The following is a 20,649-nucleotide window of genomic DNA, read 5'->3' on the forward strand; positions in this document are numbered from 1 at the left end:
TTATTTTATGAAAGAATAGGTAAGCAGTTAAATTTTTTTGTGATGCGTGTAATGTACAAGATGAACTGCGGGCCTACCATTAACTGTTATTGCGATTCAATTGACGACCTAACTGAACTGCTTTGCTATTTCATACCACGACGTCATTAAAGCTATCCAATTTAGGTTGACATCAAATCAAGTCGGAAATTAAATCGCAAACAGTTTTACTTCGTTCATTCATTCGTAACATGAGGTAATATTTAACCTACACTGGATACCTTATAACTTAAAGTGAACGTATCAAAAAAAGTTGCTACTTTCTTAGCGAAAAGTGAATCGTGTTGTAAATAATTTTTTAAAAATAGTGAAAACATTAAGGTACCTAAACTGAACTATATTGGAATTGAATCGCTAATTAAAAGTTGATGGTAGGCCTTCTGGCCTTCTACTGATGGTTATTGAAACGCCCTGCCCATTACTATGCAGTGCCGCTCATTATTCTTAAAAAACCCAAAAATTCTGAATGGCACTACAATTGCGCTCGTCACCTTGAGACAAAAGATGAAAAGTCTCATTTAGCCAGTAATTTCACTAGCTCCGGCGCCCTTCACACCGAAACACAATAAGTCTTACAGATTACTGCTTCACGACAGAAACAGACGCGGTTGTGGTACCCATAATCTAGCCGGCATCATGTGCAAAGGAGCGTCCCACTTGTTGACTGGTTGTAGACTAGAAGATCACAAATAAAAGGTGTGAATCATCGTGGCTGAAATAAGAAGTAAAGCCTTTAGCAGCTTAAATATCTTTAATTCTTTTACATACTTTATTGCAACTTATATTATAATTTATTTTCAATGTAAACAATATGTTATGTTTTTAAAGTGATAACCCTCACTTCTAGGATTAATACACAAATAAAATTTGAAATTTGTTTTTCAAATTTAAATTTCCTAATATTCAAATATTGGAGTTGAGCAGGTTATCAACTGTAAAGTGGATCCTGTAGATGAAGCCACAACCTGAGAGTTGAACAAAGCAAACAGAATTTAATAACGAGGCGGTACTCGAACGGTTAGCTCAGCTGGTTAGAGCACCGGCATACAACGCCGTAGGTCGTCGAGTAGTCGGTTTCGAGTCCCGCATCGTTCATAAAATTTTGTTTTTCAAATTTTATTTGTGTGTTTCCATGTACTTAAATGGAATACTTTATCAAACTCTAATTTGTCTTTCGTAAATGTTACATATTATATTCATTGAAGTTTAACAGTTTACAAATTATTCTCGTTTACAATTTTACAAATGGACAGCTTGAATTAATATTTTGAGTCTTAGCAAGTAATTACTTAATTTGGATCTAATAATTGTATTATCATTATTAATCTAACAGATATTTTTCTTCTCTACGATATTTTGAAGTAACTTGATTCGATTTATTTACATATGACTTAATAATTAATAACACTATTTATATAAAAAAAACTTAAATAATCTAATAAGATTAATTATTTATTAATAGTATATATCATTAAGAACGCTGTCGGCAGGTAACGTCCATGAAGCTGGATAAATTAATATTTAATAATAATAAAAATAATATCTTATAATAATAAATAGTTACAATTGTCATATTATTGTGTTATATCCCCAGTCCTTCTCAACCGATTTAATTTTAAATCTTCATATTTATTAGGGTAAACAGGGTAGGATTAAAATTTAGCTTGTGTTACGTCGGATTTGGAATAAATTATCTTTTATTACTGGTTTGTTTAATGCCGAAATAGACTTGAATACGTTGTAATGGTCTATGATGAAGTTCATAAGTACAATGAACCATCATTATACTTGACGTATTCGTTTTGGTATCAACCTTGAGCGTTTGATAGTGACGATGAAAATAGAGGGTAACAGACCTTTTTTTATGAAAATAAGGGACGAGACGAGCAGGACGTTCAGCTGATGGTAATTGATACGCCCTGCCCATTACTATGCAGTGCCGCTCAGGATTATTGAAAAAACTCAAAATTTCTGAGGCACTACAACTGCGCCCGTCACCTTGAGACAAGATGTCAAGTACCATTTGCTCAGTAATTTCACTAGCTATGGCCCCACTCAGACCGAAACACAGTAATGCTTACACATTGGCGCTGTTGTGGTACCCATAATCTAGCCGGCATCTGGTGCAAAGGAGCCTCCCGCTGGTGTAAGGTAACCTCCCACTGGTACTCACCCTCCCACCTAGAGATCGTAGTCCTAAGAGGTGGTGGGATCAAATCGCCGAAAATCTGAAGGTCCGTATAAGCGCCACACTCCACCAGGTGACGGAGCGAAACTGATTGAGATGGAGACAGCTCGCTGACCAATTGAATGTGAGTCATGATCAAATCAAATCATCTTTATTTGCAAGATAAGGTAATAATAAGGTGTTGTTGGATTATAATTTACATGTGCTCTTATCCTAACCCATAAGGCATACGAACTTATGGTGGAATACATAGTTAATAGTGAGGGAATGACTAAGAAGAGACTAGTTTTAAATGGAATATTTTCTTGCAAGCAGTTCTATGTAGCTAAAGTAGCAATTTATAGCTATAACAAATTACTATATAGCTATTAAAACATACTATAATGGCAACTTAAAAAAAATTTACTTGGCAAAACACACTTTAAAATACTTTCATCACTGCTTTACCAAGTATCGGAATACCAGGTGAAATGCATGACTTAAAAGAAACTGGGTGTCACAGACACCCAGCGCGCTAAAAACGCAGATCGGGTTATATTTTTATAGACCATTTGAATAGAATATAAATTCAATAATTTCACTAAAATCAGTGGGAGGTTTTTTTTTGCCTTTGCACAGGATGCCGGCTAGTTTATGTGTACCACAACGGCGCCTATTTCTGCCGTGAAGCAGTAATGTGTAAACAACACTGTGTTTCGGTCTGAAGGGCGCCGTAGCTAGTAAAATTACTGGGCAGTTGAGACTTGTCTCGGTGTCATCTTAGGTGACGAGCGCAATTGTAGTGCCGCTTAGAATTTTTATGTTTTTCAATAATCCTGAGCGGCACTGCATTGTAATGGGCAAGGCGTATTAATTACCATCAGATGAACGTCCTACTCGTCTCGTCCCTTATTTTCATAAAAAAAATCACAACTATATACAGTAACACTAAATGATTTATAGGGCAGTCGCGTGACCAGCAGCTTGCAGCCAGCACGTCAAACACTTTCGACTGCCCCAACAAGAAGTGCCAAATAGCTGAGAGCAATTCGTAAAAGTTACCCTACTACCAATCTTAATAATACGAAACTACCAACTTCATAATAAAGTGACATCACTAAGATTTTGCATGTGATTATATAATATTACAATTACTAAAAATATACTAAATATAATAACTAAAACAATATAATATTAACAGGTTACAAATTATTCTATTAATATTATTAAAACTGAATGTTGGTACTAATTGGAATGTCAAATAACCACAGTAGAATGCTTACGCTCGTGTTTCTTCTTTGGTTTATTTTCTTCTAGAATTGAAATTCAACACGCCCTAGAATCGGGAGGTCTCATCTTAGAGATGGAACTAATAATGATATTTTGTTTGTTTTAGGGGAGGCAAATGGGCAAGAGGCTCACGGGATGTGAGTTGTGAGGCAACCGCCCATTGACATCCGCAACAATAGTTGTCAAAGATGCGTTCCCGGACTTTAAGGTGGGAGTATGCTCTTTTCTTGAAGGTCCCTAAGTCATACGGTTCGGGAAAATAGCAGCCGGTAATTGATTCCACAAAGTTGTTGTGGGTGGCATGAAATTTATTGAAAAACGCGTGGTTGTGGAATACTCGAAGTCAACTTGATGCGGGTGGTATTATGCATTTTGACGTAAAGTCCGGTGGTGGAATTCAGCCGCTGGAATCAACCCGAACAACTCCTCTGAGCCCTCGCCGTGATAAATGCGATAGAAGATGCAGAGAGAACCCAATAGCAAAGAGTCAAGACGGGATGAATTCATCGTCGATGATTCGAGCCATTCTTCGTTGTATGCAGTCAAATGGAAGAAGATGGTACTGGGGGTCACACGCCCAGAGGAGAGTACAGTACTCCATGTGAGGCCGAATTGGTGCCTCAATTATGATAATGCACTAGAAAAGTGATACTTCAGATACTTAAGAAAATATTTATATATGATACTTATTATGTTAAAAATCAAAGCATTATCGGCTTGTGGGCACAATCATTGTCAATATTATGTTTATATTTAGTTTAATAAAGAGGAAATTAAAAGCTCAATTGTGATCGCCGTACAAGTTTCTGATTAATGAAAAGTACGACCATGTTGTACTAACAACCTGAAAGAAAAAGTAAAATGAAAAATTAATTTATTGTAGAATCTGTTTCTTCAGATTCAATTAAATAATCTAATAATAAATATATATTTCACTGTTTTATATTTAGAAGAGCACACGCGCATTGTTTTTAGTTTTTTCAAAATAATGTAGTATTCCGAAATGGTGATTAATCAAGATTATTTGATAGATCTAAAACGTACGATCGTAATACGTTTTATATATATTTCATTTATCGCTATTCCAGTTTTCTGCATTTATATTAATTTATAGCTGGTTATATTTAATATTATTATTTTCAGGTGCATAATATTGGTGTCATTTGAATTCAAGGTAACACTGAAAATGTTTAGAAAATGAAAAACGGCTTAATGTAGAAAATGTGCCATACTTTTATTGTTGTTCGAAGTATTCTCCGTTCCTCTCTACACATCGTCGCATTCGATGGAACTACTGAGAAAAGCAGTGGGCCCATTCTTCCTTAGGGGGTCTCTTCTATGGCATTTTCGAATGCCTTCACCGCATCTTCAGGGCTCGTGAAGCGAATACCTCGACTTTTATCTTTAGTTCTTGAGAATAAATAAAAGTCACAGCGCGCCAGGTCAGGACTATATGGCGGATGACTCAGTATCTCGACACCTGCCATAGTCAAATATTCAACAGTCCGTTTTGCGGAGTGCGCTGAAGCATTGTCGTGGTGAAGGAGGATCCTGCTTCGAGGGCGCTGCTGTCGAGTTTTTTCCAAGACAACAGGCAAACAGCGATTGACATACCAGTCTGCAGTAACTGTCCTTCCATCTTCTAGCACAACTGTCGCGAAATGACCTTTCCGACCACAGAATGAGGCATTCATCTTTTTTCCTTGACTTCTTCCTTTCTTTACCTTAGTTGGCCGATCCTCAAAAGGAAACACCCACTGAGCTGATTGCCTTTTGGTTTCGGCTTCATAGCAATATATCCAGCTTTCATCACATGTGAAGATGTCTAATACAGCATTTGAGTCACCGCCGTTGAACTTATCTAACATTTGGCGACACCAGTCCATGCGAAGGTGTTTCTAGTCGGTTAGAGTATGGGGAATCCATCTGGTACAAAGCTTCCTGACGCCTAAATGTTCCTGTAATATTTTTCGAACTTGACTCATACCAATGCCTGGGCTTGCCCGTATCTGCTGATAGGCCACTCTCTTATCTTACTCTATCATGCGTCGCACAGCACTGATGTTATCTTAGTCGCTGTTAAAGGACGTCCCTCACGCGGATCATCATTGAGATTGCTACGTCCACGCTAAAAGTCGTTAAACCAATTGTAAAAAGTGGCACGAGATGGGGCTTCATTAAGAAATGCTAATCGCAGCCTATCATAGCTTTGGTTTTGAGTAAGCCCACAACGAAAGTCATAATAAATAATTGACCGAAAATTTTCTCGCGTTAGGTTCATTTTCCCGTGTAACAAGAGTTTAAGATTTGCCGCCAATTCACAAAAACAAATGACAAATGAATACAATATACTACATTAGGTTACCAAAGAGTTCTAAAATTGAAATTCAAAAAAAGTTTTCATTAGCAATGTTTCTAACTGGCCAGTTCTAAACATCTTCAGTGTTACCCTATATAAATCATTATACATGGAACTTAATCTCTTCTGTATCCCGAGTTGTTAGCTGCGCTACAGTATATACTTTTGCAGCTATCATTGATTTTACTTGTTGGAAGCATTATTTTTTTATTATTATTTATTAATTCCTATGTATCCATCCCTACTCTGTGGTATTCGTCTTGTCAAATTTCACCAAGTTTTTATTTATAGATATATAATACTAGCTGACCCAGCAAACGTTGTATTGCCATAAAAAGTAATAAAAAATTCAATAATTAAAATTTTTGGGTTATAAAAATAGATGACGACCGACTCTCAGGCCTACCAAATATATCGTAGGTGCATAACAGTTATCGTACTACAAAAATTATTGTATTCGATTGCTATCTTGCAACTCTATTGCGGATTTGGGGATGGAAGAGAATAATTTTAAAATTGCGAATAGGTCTTGATCGTACACAGATGAAAATTTGAAGTTAAAAATACATACAGTATTTTTTTGCTATAATAAAATAAAAATAAAATAAATTGCCAGTAAAATAAAAAAAGCATATTTAGGATTCTTATCATTTAGCGGTATGAAAAATTGATGTTGGCCGATTCTCAGAATTACCCGATATGCGCACAAAATTTCATAAAAATCGGTTAAGCCGTTTCGGAGGAGTTTAGTAACAAGCACCGGGACTCGAGATTTTTATATATTAGATATACTATATAGTGTATCCATTAATTTTGTACCTTAGCGAACGTGTTCAGTGTAATTGGTGAATATTTTAATGACGTCAGACCACACGGCTCCTGAGACCTGCCAATAAAATAAATAAATATTACGACATATTCGTACTATTTTACGCGTTTAATTATACTTGTGGTCGCCCAGAGCTCAGAATTCGATCTCAATTCATATTTTAATTAATAATTTTGAACTTTATAAAGGTGTATGTGTCAATAATGTATATAAACAATTTGTTATGTTTTTAAAATGATAACCCTCACTTGTGGGATTGATTACACAAATAAAACTGAAAACAAATACTTAAAACTGAAAAGTAGATCATGTAGATGAAGCTACAACCTAGAGAGAGTGAAACTTGAACAAAGCATACATGATTTTATAAATGATACGTCACTTGAACAGTTGGCTCAGGTAGAATGAGCGCTCGCACGGAACGGAATTGAATTTGCTAGAAACGGTCATAACCATAATGTTAACACCAGGAACAGACATAAGCTTATAATAATAATAATATACTCGGCAAGTCGAGTTAGCAAGTCTTTTGTGGAGGCGATGTATATGCTTTTACAAGAGGATCCCAGAAAATGTTGAAAACAAAAGTATTACGTTATTCAAAAGAATTGTTAAAAACGTTTGCGTGGTAAATGTTACTATAACATAAATGACTTTCTTAATGATATCACAGATTGGGAATGGAGCGACCGCCCTCAGGCTATTAAATAATAAGTGTAATTGTATAATGTTACTTTGTTACTTTGTAAATGTTACTTTAATTGTACAACATATTTTTGAAAAAAAAAAAAAGCCCGCTGTGTTTGTTCTTCTCAGGCCTGAGGCATTAATTTTGTAATGGGTGGTAGTTTATTGACTTTCAATAAGTGATCTCAAATCTTGTTTTGAATAAAAATATTTGAATTTGAATAATTTTAATGTATTTAAAAGGCCTTTCATATAAAAAATAACGTCTTATGTTGATTGTTGGTGTATATTTTTTCGGTGGAGAAGTCGACGGGCGGCTTGGTTGAGAAGCCTTGGGTAGGAATTCCAATGATAATAATGTATATCTAAACACTATCACACCCTTTTACACCCACACACACACACACACACACACATTTTTAGAAGTTAAACGTTTATTTTGTTTTTGTTTCACATTTTTAAATTTAGACACTTTTTTTTATTTTATCTGACTTTGATAAAATTGATTTGACTATGATGATAATAATGTCTGGTATCGAGAAGTCACTGACAGCTAAAACACAGTTCATACTAGTTTAGCTGCCTGTATTGTATTTAAATATAAAAAGTGTTTGTGTGTACTTATGTATACACGCAAACAGTTATACTTCTTTGGCGTAACAAAGCAAAAATCCTTAAAATGATTTGTTGTTCCTGCTAGTCTACGTTTGTAGATACAACCAATATTGTAAAAATCTTGAAAAAGATGGCTTTGACATTTAATTATTAAATAATATGAATACGGCTGTATGGGCTTGAACCCTTTGCCTGTCCTAATATTGAACGTAGCAACCAAAAAAAAAATAACGAATGTCGCAAACGTTACAAAATTTTAGGAACCAACTTCACCCTGTTACTTTTGTGTTAGGCACAGTGATGCGCGCGCATCTTAAAATTTCACTCTCATCATTGTTTCATAACGCGCCTACAGAAGTATAACTTCAGTAATTAATAATATAATTTACAAACATATTTTTTACTTGTAATACTATTATTTATTGTAATATTTGGGAAATGAAGTTATTATTATAATCATCTTTCAAGCGCCTAAGGCCGGAGGGTATCTGGGTATTTAACTTTTTGTTACGTGGCTTGGAAGGTGTGCGATGGTAATGTAAAAGCAAGTTCGTTGTGAGTGTGTTAAAAGCTGTTGGAGTTTGCCCATTCGTGCAGTTGTAAGACGGTAACGTAAATCTCACACATTGAAGTCCTTTGGTCGCCTTTTACGACTCATAAGGATCATGGACGAGCGCACAAGGGGATAAGATGAGATTAATTTAGAGATTTCTCTGAGTCTGTATAATAAATGATTTAGTATACACAGGGGCGTGCATATTATATAGGCAATAAGGCACTTACCTCGTTATAAACCGAAATAAATATAGCTCTAGTGTTAAAGTTGATTTACTTAGTTTAATTTGGTTCCGTTATTTTATAACTTCTATTGAACATCCACTCATAAAATTTTTCCTTACCCTAGATACCTACGGTAAGCAATCTTTGCATATTCCAAAGCTCAACTACCACTAGTTAGATCCACATTGCCTACCTTACTAGAAAACCAATGCATGCCCCTGATTATACATCTTGGTATTACTTAGAAATAATTACCTCTTCATTACGAATAAAATAGTTCTACGATAGCTTGCATTTCTGTTATACCATTTGTTGTTATAAGCGGCATCTGTTATACCAAAACTCTGAAAAACCAATAACCAAGAATAAGTACTTAACGAAATTATTAGTATATAACAAAAAACAAAGGTTACATATCAGTTACATTTTATTATATATAGCTTTGTATGTAGTTTAGTTTTATTTTGTAACTAGCTGCCCCAATAGACGTTGTTCTGTTCAAAATAAAAAAAGAATTGCGGGTGGAGTTTCGTAAAATCCGTTCATAGCTGACCTCTACTCGGCGAAAGGAATATTCCTACTAAATTTCAAGTTTCTACGCCTTATGGTTCCAGAGATATCATGATGAGTCAATATATAGGTGGAAATCTCTTACCTTATGTTATCTTATCTTATCATATAAATATATACACGTAATTTATATATATCTTATTATATAAATTACATGTCACGTTCTTTGTCCGCGATGGACTCCTAAACTATTGAACGGATTTTAATGGGGATAACTTCATGGTGTGCAGTTTGGTTCAACTTGAGAGATAGGATAGTTTTTATTTCGATTTGGGACCCATAATTATTTTTATTTTCAATATTTGTTTTATATGGACATATTTTTTACGAAATAATTCTTGATGTTTTGAAATATTTTTGGCAAATTCCTATAAAACAGTATTTTTTTATTATCTACAGAACAACGTCTGTCTAGTCAGCTAGTATATATAGATTTACACTTAAATTTGCTGACGTAGGCCTCTACCAATTAGGGTTACCATTTAGTAATTTCAAAGTCCGGACAAAAAGGCAGCTGATATTTCGATAAAAGTCCGGACTTGTTAAGAATTTGATTTCGTTTACATTTTGTTTTCGTAAAGATTAAAGCCTTTTGCTTTTAGTTATTAATACGTTATTTTTTTTACTATATTCAATCTCATTAAAAATCCGGATAAGATAGAGCCGGACAAAATCCAGCCTATAGTAGAAAAGTCCGGACATATCCGGATTAATTCTGACGGATGGTAACCCTACTCCTCCTCCTCCCAATGAACCTGATTTTCGGTTGTTCTTTTCGAATTCGTTTCGACGCAAACATTTTTGCTTGTTCTCACGTCTGATCACGTCTTGGTGTGATCTGACCCTTAGAATATAGTCAACGATATATTGCTCTGTAGTCTAGTCATGTTATTTTGTGCGAAATCTAGCTAACTGGTGGTATGGTGTTATGATGGAGTCATGTAACATAACATTTGAGAATACTATATACAGTTTATTTGAAGGTGCTCAAGTAATAGACTCAAGACTCGACCAAGACATGACCACGACCACTCTGTCAAGAGTGAACGACTTGGAAGAAGACCCAAAGAATATCAACCTGGAATCGAAAAGAAGATAACTTTGTATAGCGTTGAAATATTAATAATATTGACAAACTATTACACAAATTATCTTGCCCCAAACTATTCATAGCCTGTACTATAATATAATAATATCGTCATCTTTATAAAATCACGCCTGCCCACGAAAAAATGTGGACTCAGATGGTCGTTCTTTGTCTCGGTTCGTGGCATATTTCTCTCTCTAGATTCTTCCTCTTCCTTCAACCGTGTTATATAAGTTCTGTTTTTCTCAATTCTCTTGAATTAACTCTTTCAAAGTATACCAGCTTGGTAGGCATTAAGCTATGTATTTATTTGCCAATTCCTGACTTCATGTCAATATAATGCATCCCCGACAGTGCTTAAATAATTTGGTATATAACTCTCTTATAATATGGTATATAATAATACTCTTTACAAAAGTATTAATAATATTACCTAGCTAGTATTAAATACATATTTTATAAAAGACAACGACGTGTAATGGAATTAGATATTTATATTATTATTAGATTGCTAAAGAAAATTTTTATTCATACCTCTTCACTTAAAAGCTGACCATTGTAACAAAGTAGGAAGATGGGGTACATTAAAATGGTGGCACCGATAAAGTTGTTAACAGTTTCCAGAAGATCTTGTGATACCTGAAGCACATCACTTAATAATTATAGTAATATCTATAAAGTAGTATTGATAGTAGTTTTGAAACGAATCTGTACAGAACTGTACCAGTGGGAGGCTCCTTTGCACAGGATGCCGGCTAGATTATGGATTACTGTGTTTCGGTCTGAAGTGCGCCGTAGTTAGTGAAACTACTGGATAAATGAAACTTAACATCATATGTTTCAAGGTGTCGGGCACAATTGCAGTGCCGCTTGGAATTTTAGGGGTTTTTCAAGAATCCTAAACAGCCCTGCTTTGTAATGGGCAGGGCGTATCAATTACCATCGGCAACGTCCTCTCGTCTCTTTTGATAAAAAAAAAACTATTTTATGATTCCTTGGTAAGCAAGGAACTCTTATAGTTTCACTATATTCATTTGTCCGTCTGTACGTGGCTTCTGATACCATATCTACTACATACTACAAGGGCTAGAAAACTGTCACTTTGCATGAAAAAAATATAATTATGTAAGAATAGATACATAGATATTTTACGAAAATAAATTAAATTAAAACTTTAAAAAATAATAGAGGTTGGTGTAACCATACACTTAAAATGACGCTTAAAAATTTTCCAATTTTTCCATGTGTAAGTATTTTTTTAATAAATTGAGTTTTGCATATTTGAAATAAAGAAATGCATTTTTCTTAATAGTCAAGTGTCAGATCCAAATATTTCATTGAATATTAAAAAAGAATAATTTTTTATTGACTGCTTGAATCTACTTATTCGAACATAATATATGTTTCAGACCTAAGGAAAACGGATGCAAGGATTTCAGTAGGGCTTTCTTTAGATTAAATTGGATTCAATTAAATTTATTACATAAACTAACTACAATCGCTATATTATGTTGAGAATAATACCATTTTTAAAGTCATAGGTATAATAATAATTTTCTCCTCGTAAAGTTTGTTTCAACATTGTTCTTTTGAAATTAACAACACATGTATGTATTCATTTTCAAGCAGATATACATATTTCCATCAACTTAAGCTTTCTTTTTTTCAAGTTTTCTATTTTTATATAAAACAGTAATTTTACAAGTAGTAAACCACTACTTCGGAAAAGGTTGAACTTGGTCGAATGAGAATAAGTGGCAAGAAACTCATTTCCACTATGCAAAGTGATGCAAAAAAAATACTCAAATGCCTTACCCGAGTACTCAAAAAAAAAAAGTAATTGTAAATTAATAACTGAAAACACAAGAGTTATTGAATACAGTAGATGCATCGATCCACACACAATAAGTAATAAAGGCTTAGTTTGAACATTTTATTAGCGATTCTAAAAAATATAATAACTTAAATTTCAAAATAAATAAATAAAAAATAAAATAAATAAAAAACATTTAGCAGACTTTCCGGTAACAGGATTATAGGGCGACCACAAGTAGCGCCCGCATGACGCATGGGCCATCGTCTCCCTCGACCATATTATAGGGAAGGAAACTACCCGCCCCACGTCGCCACCACAAGCCAAGTCATGTATACGTATGTCAATAGTCAGAGATGCTATTGAATTAAACTTTGACAAAAATACCTGTCAGACGTGAGGTTTGACGTTTTCCTGTAACACATACATAATATATAAAGGGAAAACAATATAAAACTCACAGTGGCAGCGAAGCCAAAAAAGCATATGATGACACCAGCAAACACCAAATCCAGGAATAGTATGACGTTTGATATCTCGTCTAACTGTTTTGAAAATCTAGACAGAAGTATTAATACATATTTATGATTATCAGTTCACACTTTTATGTCAAGGTCTCAGAAATGGGGAGTCAGTAAGAAATATCAACAGAAGTAAAAATTTAAAATGTTGATATGCGCGGTACAATACCGCGGCTTTTTTTAAAAAATAAAATGCGAAGGGCATCATTATATGGTACCCTGAGGATGTTAAAGGAGCTTTTGATGTAGTTGATGCATAATTGTGAAGTATAAAAACTCATCAATCCGTGCAAAGAAGTTTATGCCACAGGTTAGAATTTATTAGTATGTGGAATGAACCTCTTTGAAAGCGTATAGACTGACAACGCGTACTAGAGAAAGAAACATCTCTAACAGTGATACAGCAAGGTAGTAAAAAGAATCTATTGGTACTGTAACCGATTTTGATTAAAAGGTCGGAAAAAGTCAGCCACTCATGAAATTGATCAATCATCACAATCACAAATCAAAATTGATCACACATAATCGGACTTTCCGGTTGTCTATACGCTACTTTATGTAAGTCTGTGGTCTTACCTCAATAATATTTGATGTTCCATAACGATATTTCGTAAATCATTTTGTTTACAATGAGTCAAGTCATCGCGAAGTAAAGTGAACTGTGTACTCAATAAAGCAGACAGCGATGATACTAGAATCTCCACACCGATATTCATATAGACAATAGGTAGCACTAGAATAGCACAGTAGACATATGTGAAAAAAAAAACAATGACAAACACATGTAACAACAATTTTTTGTCAATAAATAAATATAAAGACATCCTCGAAAACCATTACAAAACACACTCTTAAAAAACTTGTAAATAAATATTGCAGCCGCCATCTTAGTTTAACATTTTGAATTTTGTTCACCAATTTATCACAATCGATCTCACGGACTTATAATTCGAATACCTACTAATTATAATAATAATATGACAATAAATCATTCTTAATACTTAATACTATAATACTTTATAGTTCAAAAAACAAAACCGGAAAAACTGGAGTTATGATGGAGCCGAGTTCAAACAGCCGTATAGCACGCAATACGCTGGCATTTTTAAAAAGACCGCGGAAACAAATAACAACGTGACACTCGACTCGTATTGACCGCGAAAACCGCTTAGGGGCCTCGTCCATGCGCATGTTTGTGTGAGTGTGTCATTTCGGACGCTTGTAGGTAGTTTCCATACTTGTTACATAATATGTCTACTGTGATAATAGTAAGGCATGATTAAGATATTTTTTTAATCCATTGAACAATTATTAATTAGAAATGATAACATTTCAAGACCAATTCACTACACAAATATTAAAATGTAGTAATAATAACATAATTAATAATTTTCCGTTAAAAGTTCCAAAGATTCATAATAATATTTTTGTAGCTGTTACATTTTGTTAAAATTTCTAATTATTATTAGTTAAATGATTCAACTAATAAATTCTTCTAAATTTTTTTCTTTCAGTATATTTTTCAACAACTAAAAATGGCATGATATTGATAGAAATTAACAAAAAAATTGCCAATTGACAAGGTCCTACTATAATAATTGTGCTAATATTCAAAATATTTCCTTAAAATTTAACCAAAAATTATACTACTTAAAACTCACCAATAAATATATTTTATCATCCATGATGATTTTCTGAACATAGTAGGTACGTGTCTCTCTTAGGGCTCACAAAAAATTAAAATATGTGAATGCCAAGAGTTTATGAAGCTACAGGTCTAAGATTAAGGATGGCTCTCCGCTGCGCTCCATCTAGATACCGCAAGCTTAGTCGCAAAGTGTACGCCCATATTGGGCGTAGTCGAGCCAGTCTCGGACAATGAATGTGTGACGTTGACGTGCCACATGTTCTGTTAAAATTTGCTTATAATTGGAACTTAAATGCTGGGTTGCGTAGTAAAACTATGTAAAAATGATACTACAAGAAATAAGAAAGACACTGGGATCACATACTATCAGTAGGTATTTTATTAATGATGCCATTGAGTGTCAAAATGCCACGCACACAAGCATCTAATAGTTGCCGTAACAAAAAAGCTATTGTCCTTAGGTAGTGCGGTATCTAGTTGGAGCGCAGCGGAGGCCAATCCTTAATCTAAGCTACAGGTATAATAATTTGTAGCTGGCCATCCGTTAAACGAAAAGCAAAAACCATATTATATGTTTCTGTTTCTAATAGGCAAATGTTGCCACATTTTTAAATGTTTTTACGATCAAAAGGAGACTCAAAATGTTTTTTATTTATTAATTATTAGATATCCATGGCGCATTAAATAGTTAGGGGTAGCTCTGACATAACGCATAGGTACGAGTGAACAAGAAAGGGACATTATAATTATTATACGGAGGGAATGAGAGACGGTAGGTGATAAATAACTTAATACTTTTTTCCGAAACTATAAGAACTATACTGTTATAACTTGGTAAGTATATGTATTCTGTAAACCGAATTAAGATTTGTACACAAAAAGAGGAAAAAAAGGCAATAATCTTTGGGGGCTCCCCATACTTAGAACTGAAACTGAAAAATTTTTATTCATCAAACCCATACGTGTGGGGTATCTGTTCTTTTGAACAGATACCCCATGATATTGAGGTTTCTAACATAATTTTTTCAAGACTGTATAGTTTGCGCGAGAGACACTTTCAAAGTGGTAAAATGCCCCCCCCCCCCCCGCCCGTAACTTCGAAACTAAGAGAATGATGAAAGTAAAATTAAGATTTTTTTTAATACGTCATAATTAACACGTACTATCAATAACTTAATTGAAAAAAAATACACAATTATTAAAACATCAAAGTTGCAACAAACTACAGGAACTTTATTAAAATGTCATATTCAGTTAATTGGTGCTACGGAACCCTTCATGGGCGAGTACGACTTGCACTTGGCCGCTTTTTTACAAGATTATAGCTGTCATCTGTCAATCTATCAATGACTAGGTAGGTGGTATGTAATAAATAACTTATAAAAAACATATATTATGCCTTTATATACTTACTGGAGAATACTTGAAAGATGTACATAATACTGTATATATACAAACTAGAAGCTGGATCGAAAGGATATACGGAACCAAATGGTAGTTTTAATTCTACTTCTTCGCCCACAAGAAACTGACGAAAGGCGAGGGCTCCTGGGCTTAACATTGTCTCCCAAGTAGGACATATACTGCCCCAATAAAAAACTGAAATACATTTGTAATAAGTACATAAAATACCTACAAAAATAATGGTTTCCACATTGATTAGGGATTGGTCTCCGCTAAGCTCCAACTGGATACCGCAGTCAAAGTCGCAAAGTGCGGCAGCTTATTATTATTATTACTTATTCGTCCATATGGGTGTACTCGAGCCAGTCTCGAACAATGTGTGACGTTGGCGTGCCACATGTTCTGTTAAACATTGCTAATAATTGAAACTAAAATGCCGGGTGCGTGGTAAGACTGTTAAAATAATACAAAAAATAATTTAATTGTTCGAGACTGGCTCAAGTACGCCCACTTGGGCGTTAGTTGCCGCACTTTGCGACTACGCAGTATCTAGTTGGAGCGCAGCGGAGACAATCCTTAATGTAAGACTCTAAATTTATTTTGATGCCCTAATTTGTGGGTGAGAAGGAGCTGTCACGCTTGGCTATGTAATGCTCGTGTCAAGTCGGCTCGAGTGTAGTAAGGGAGCGCGAATTTAAACTGTTCTTATTATTTCAACATCATTGATTCATTCGAGTGTTACACATTTAAATAAAACACTTTTTAAATAATTAAAACGGGTTTAATTGTAATTTTAGTTAACCCGACGTTTCAAGACCTTTCCAGATCTCGTTTTCAGGGGTTCATTAACTACAATAGTAATCTAAATATAACTGTTTCACAAAAATCTAATTTAAAAATAAAGTTACAATTGAACGCGTTTTAATCCCTTAAAAAGCATTATATTGAAACATCCTAAATCTCCAGATTCTTGTTCCTTTTTTTATTTCCCCCACTCGAAGTAATGAGAACGTGTTGTACCACCATGTTTCTTGTGCGTCATACATACCATTAATGCCTATATTTAGTTTCTTTAAAATGCATTCTTTTCTTTCCAATTGCGACTTGCTCAAATTATTACATCTCCACTTTGCTCCAAATTCTTTTACAAGACTCTCTATTTTCTTCTTTTTAAACATAATAATGATAAACGTTAGAAAAACTGAAAATTAAAAGAATATATATTTGATGTATTGTCTTAAAAATATGTTGAAAAAAAATATGTTCACATTCCTAAAAGGGTGGCAACGCTCCGGTGATTCATCTTGTATTGCAAGATCACTCAACACCATATGGCACGTAAACTCGTTAATCCTCCTTTTCCATAAAAAAATCGTAGCAAATCTGAATAAGTAGGCCGATTAACAGAAACCATCACATTTCCCACTAAAATAACCCCATTTGTCGTATCACCGCTCTTCGGCAACATCTCCCTTAAAGCCTTTCCTAGTATCGGTGTGGAAATCTCAAAAAAAATCGAAAAGTCATCAGCTGGAGGGCAAAGCCAAATTGGATTCGAAGAAGCTGGACGTCATAGATAGAACATGGCAATACTTCAAGCCGGCCCACATTCTACAAAGCGCAGGTCCGGCCACATATAGAGGGTGATATATACTGAACGCAGTTTTGGCGAAAATTCCTTTCACATAATTATTCGAACAACGTTTGGAATATGTCAAAGTCAAAGTCAAACTGTATTGAAGTAGGGTTAAACCTTAAGGATGTGTCCCGTCCAGCGCCATATAAATTCGGGGTATAGACATATGGAGCAAATGTATCACAGACTGGTATCCCAGAAACTTAAAAAGGAAACCGGGGGGACAATACAGGAGATGGTCAGACGAACTTAGGACGATAGCAGGCAAGACATGGTATAGGTTAGCTAAAGATAGAAAAGAGTGGAAGAAGTTGGCAGAGGCCTTTGTCAATAGACAAACAGATAGTGATAGATACTTAGTTAAGGATAGTTTGTAAGTATATATGTAAATGATACTATCTGAATAAAGGCTTATATTACTATTATTAAACTAAGCGCTTATGAATCATCACTACAAATATTTCTTTCAAATTACTGAATTTGCCATAATATTATTATGTTCGTAAAAAGTTGGGCTCGTACATACAAGAAACTTAACGGCCATTTTTTTCAACCAAATAGAGTATTTTACAACGGTTGTAATATACATAACAAATTAGTTTCTAAGGTGCTGCATCCAAGAATTCATTGTTTGTGTAAGGATGCTTCGTGAACATGATAGTCGTGATTACTGTCACAATTAGTAATTGCATCCAATATATACTGTGATTAATTAACTATAATTGGTCGACCTGGCACCACAAGCAGCACCGCTTACAATTGGGCACATGGACCAGCCATCGTTCCTTTCACACTCGTTCAGTGAGTATGACGAACCACGTTATAGCGCACCTACGCATGCACATTAATTAATGATCAGATTGCTTAGCAGTTATAGTTACAGTTTTGTTTCCTACAGCCATCTTCCCGACGGTAATTGTTTGTAAGGCTGTATGATGTCTTCTGGGTTTGACAGCCAGCCCTTAAACGGCGGGACAGAATACCGGTTTTCCTTCTCTAAGATTGAAGTCGTCAAATGCTTGATGATATTACGGACGTCGAAATACCTTAGTCGCGTTTTACGACACATCGGTAAGAGTGAGGGAGGTCTATTCTACTCTGCCGGATACCCCACGGCCATTAAACATAGAACATTCGTCGACCAAATTGGGGACGTTTTGGGAAAAGAAAAGGTCCGATGCACCCGCAGCCGTCGATCATGTATGAAAAGAGTAATGAATGTAGAGGAAGCGCGTGAGGTTTGTAAGGATAGAAGCAAGTGGCATTCTATTGTCTTTGCCTACGCCGACGGGAACAAGGCGTGAGTGTATGTATGTAGATTGCTTAGCCTTGAATAAAATTCTATTGGTTATCTAACTTGGCCGCTAGATATACAATAATATTTTACACATCTAATATGAGCTATAGAGCACTGTATCAACTAATAAACTGACACGTTCACATCGTGATATTTCCAGTAAGTATAGGAAATAACCGTAAACAAAATCACAGAAGAAACTACCCAATCATAAAATGTCTAACTTAGAGGCGACCCAAAAAGTCCTAACTTTTATGATCAGGCCTTCACATAATCGTTGACTCACTACAGATGAAATGGTGTGGATAAAAACGTTGGCAAACTGCCTGGAACACTTACCTTGAATTGCTATTGGGCATGAATATTATATATCTACAAGTCAAATATATTAAATTATCCCTAAGACTATAGAATTTTATAAATACTTTTGTAAAATAATTTTCTTTTTCTTTTGATGATGGCCATTTTAGAATACGTGAACTTGGCTTTTTATTTTATTAATTTTAGAAGAACTTTAGTAATTCATATTCAGTGAAAATTTCACCAAACTATTGCGTTTCATAAGTTAAATCCCTCTAACGTACGGTCGGACAAACAGCGGAGTCTTATTTATTTGTTTTAGTCATCATTAAGTTGAAAATGATGCCTTCTCACAATTTTTCAGTCTTAATAAGTCAATTTTATAACTATAATTTTTATTCTTTAGGTAAGATACTTAAATCACATTTTTAATTAAAAAAATTTAAAAATAAGTTTTAAACTAAAAAATTTATTAATTCTGTTTGTTTCTCTGTTTCTCAACTTCTTTCTCACTATAATGGATTTCTATCTTCATTGTATGTCTTACATACAAAATGAAATAAAATCGATTACACATCAAATTCAAACATACTCACGAGAAATCAATTATATTTTTTTAATAATATAAAAATTTTGATATAACTAAAACCATGTCACGCTAAAAAATTTGGAGACTTTTTCCATGAAATTATCGGAAAAAATGCAAAAAAAAAAATCCTTTTTAAAATTACTGATGATACTTCTCTAATAATTTTTATTCTAATAATGTATTCAATACTGTATAGGTATCTAAATACCTACTATCATCGCTATATTTCCATACATAAAACATTGTAGGGCATTTTGATTAATGAATTCCTGACAGATTTTATTACAAGAACTATATTTTTTATTAAAAAAGAAAGAACGTTCCCGAAAAATACCGTTAATATGCTATTATTTTCAAATCGTTTCATTATTCATGTTAAAGTTCCAGGTCAATATACATAAAATTCTTAACAACATTCACAATCAAATTGTTCTTCATTTCTGTAAAATATAATTGTACAAAATTTACAAATTCTAAAAATCTTACCTCTGATTGAAATCAGACAAACAGAGAACATAAACGCGAGTTCAGAAACATTCACAGGTCCCTCAAACATATAAAAAATATACCAGTGACTCGCGACAGAATGTGTAAAAACGCAGGGAACTATGAAAAAGAAACGCCAATATTTTTTTAAAAATGTGTCACGCTCATCGAAAAAATTGACATTCAATTTTTTTAGAATTCTGAAGCTCAAAAACAGCGGTTTGGAAAAGTCTATTGGAAATGTATTCAATACGTTTTCCATGTTGTTCGAGTAAAACAGTTAATGGCTTAATAGAAATATAATTTAACAGAAATGTTTATATCGTAAGCATTGTGGGCGTATCGTCTGAATTTGAAATTGTTATTAGGGTTCTTTTGGTTATCATAAAATAGTATTTATTTGTATTACTTATTTGTTTATTAGCCAAAACTTCAAAAAATATTAGTGTCATCTTCAATCTTACTAAAATTCCACCCTTAATGAGTATTCCGAAGGTTCCCATGTCGTACCTGAAACACTGCGCAAGGAACC

The 20,649-nt window shown here is 34.2% G+C and overlaps 1 protein-coding gene across 1 annotated transcript; it reads right to left on the reverse strand.

Annotated features, from left to right (window-relative positions):
* Positions 1-4,277: 4,277 nt before the first annotated feature.
* Positions 4,278-20,379, reverse strand: LOC126966960 (putative odorant receptor 92a). Its single transcript, XM_050811275.1, has 6 exons — positions 20,280-20,379; positions 13,334-13,490; positions 12,698-12,794; positions 9,022-9,110; positions 6,675-6,741; positions 4,278-4,340 (listed from the first exon to the last, which is right to left on the reverse strand). The coding sequence occupies exons 1-6, from the start codon at positions 20,377-20,379 to the stop codon at positions 4,278-4,280; spliced, it is 573 nt and encodes a 190-aa protein (XP_050667232.1).
* Positions 20,380-20,649: the final 270 nt, after the last annotated feature.

The sequence above is a fragment of the Leptidea sinapis genome, chromosome 11 (genome assembly GCF_905404315.1).
Source record: "Leptidea sinapis chromosome 11, ilLepSina1.1, whole genome shotgun sequence".
Lineage (NCBI taxonomy): Eukaryota > Metazoa > Arthropoda > Insecta > Lepidoptera > Pieridae > Leptidea > Leptidea sinapis.

Excerpts from the sequence above, each read along its gene's own strand:
- LOC126966960 (XM_050811275.1), bottom strand. The coding sequence starts at position 20,379 with ATGGAAAACGTATTGAATACATTTCCAATAGACTTTTCCAAACCGCTG. Across the intron at positions 9,111-12,697 it reads TTTTTGGCTTCGCTGCCACT|AGTTTTGGTATAACAGATGC; the intron begins GTGAGTTTTATA and ends TTGGTTTTTCAG. Across the intron at positions 4,341-6,674 it reads CACTGAACACGTTCGCTAAG|GTTGTTAGTACAACATGGTC; the intron begins GTACAAAATTAA and ends TTTTTCTTTCAG.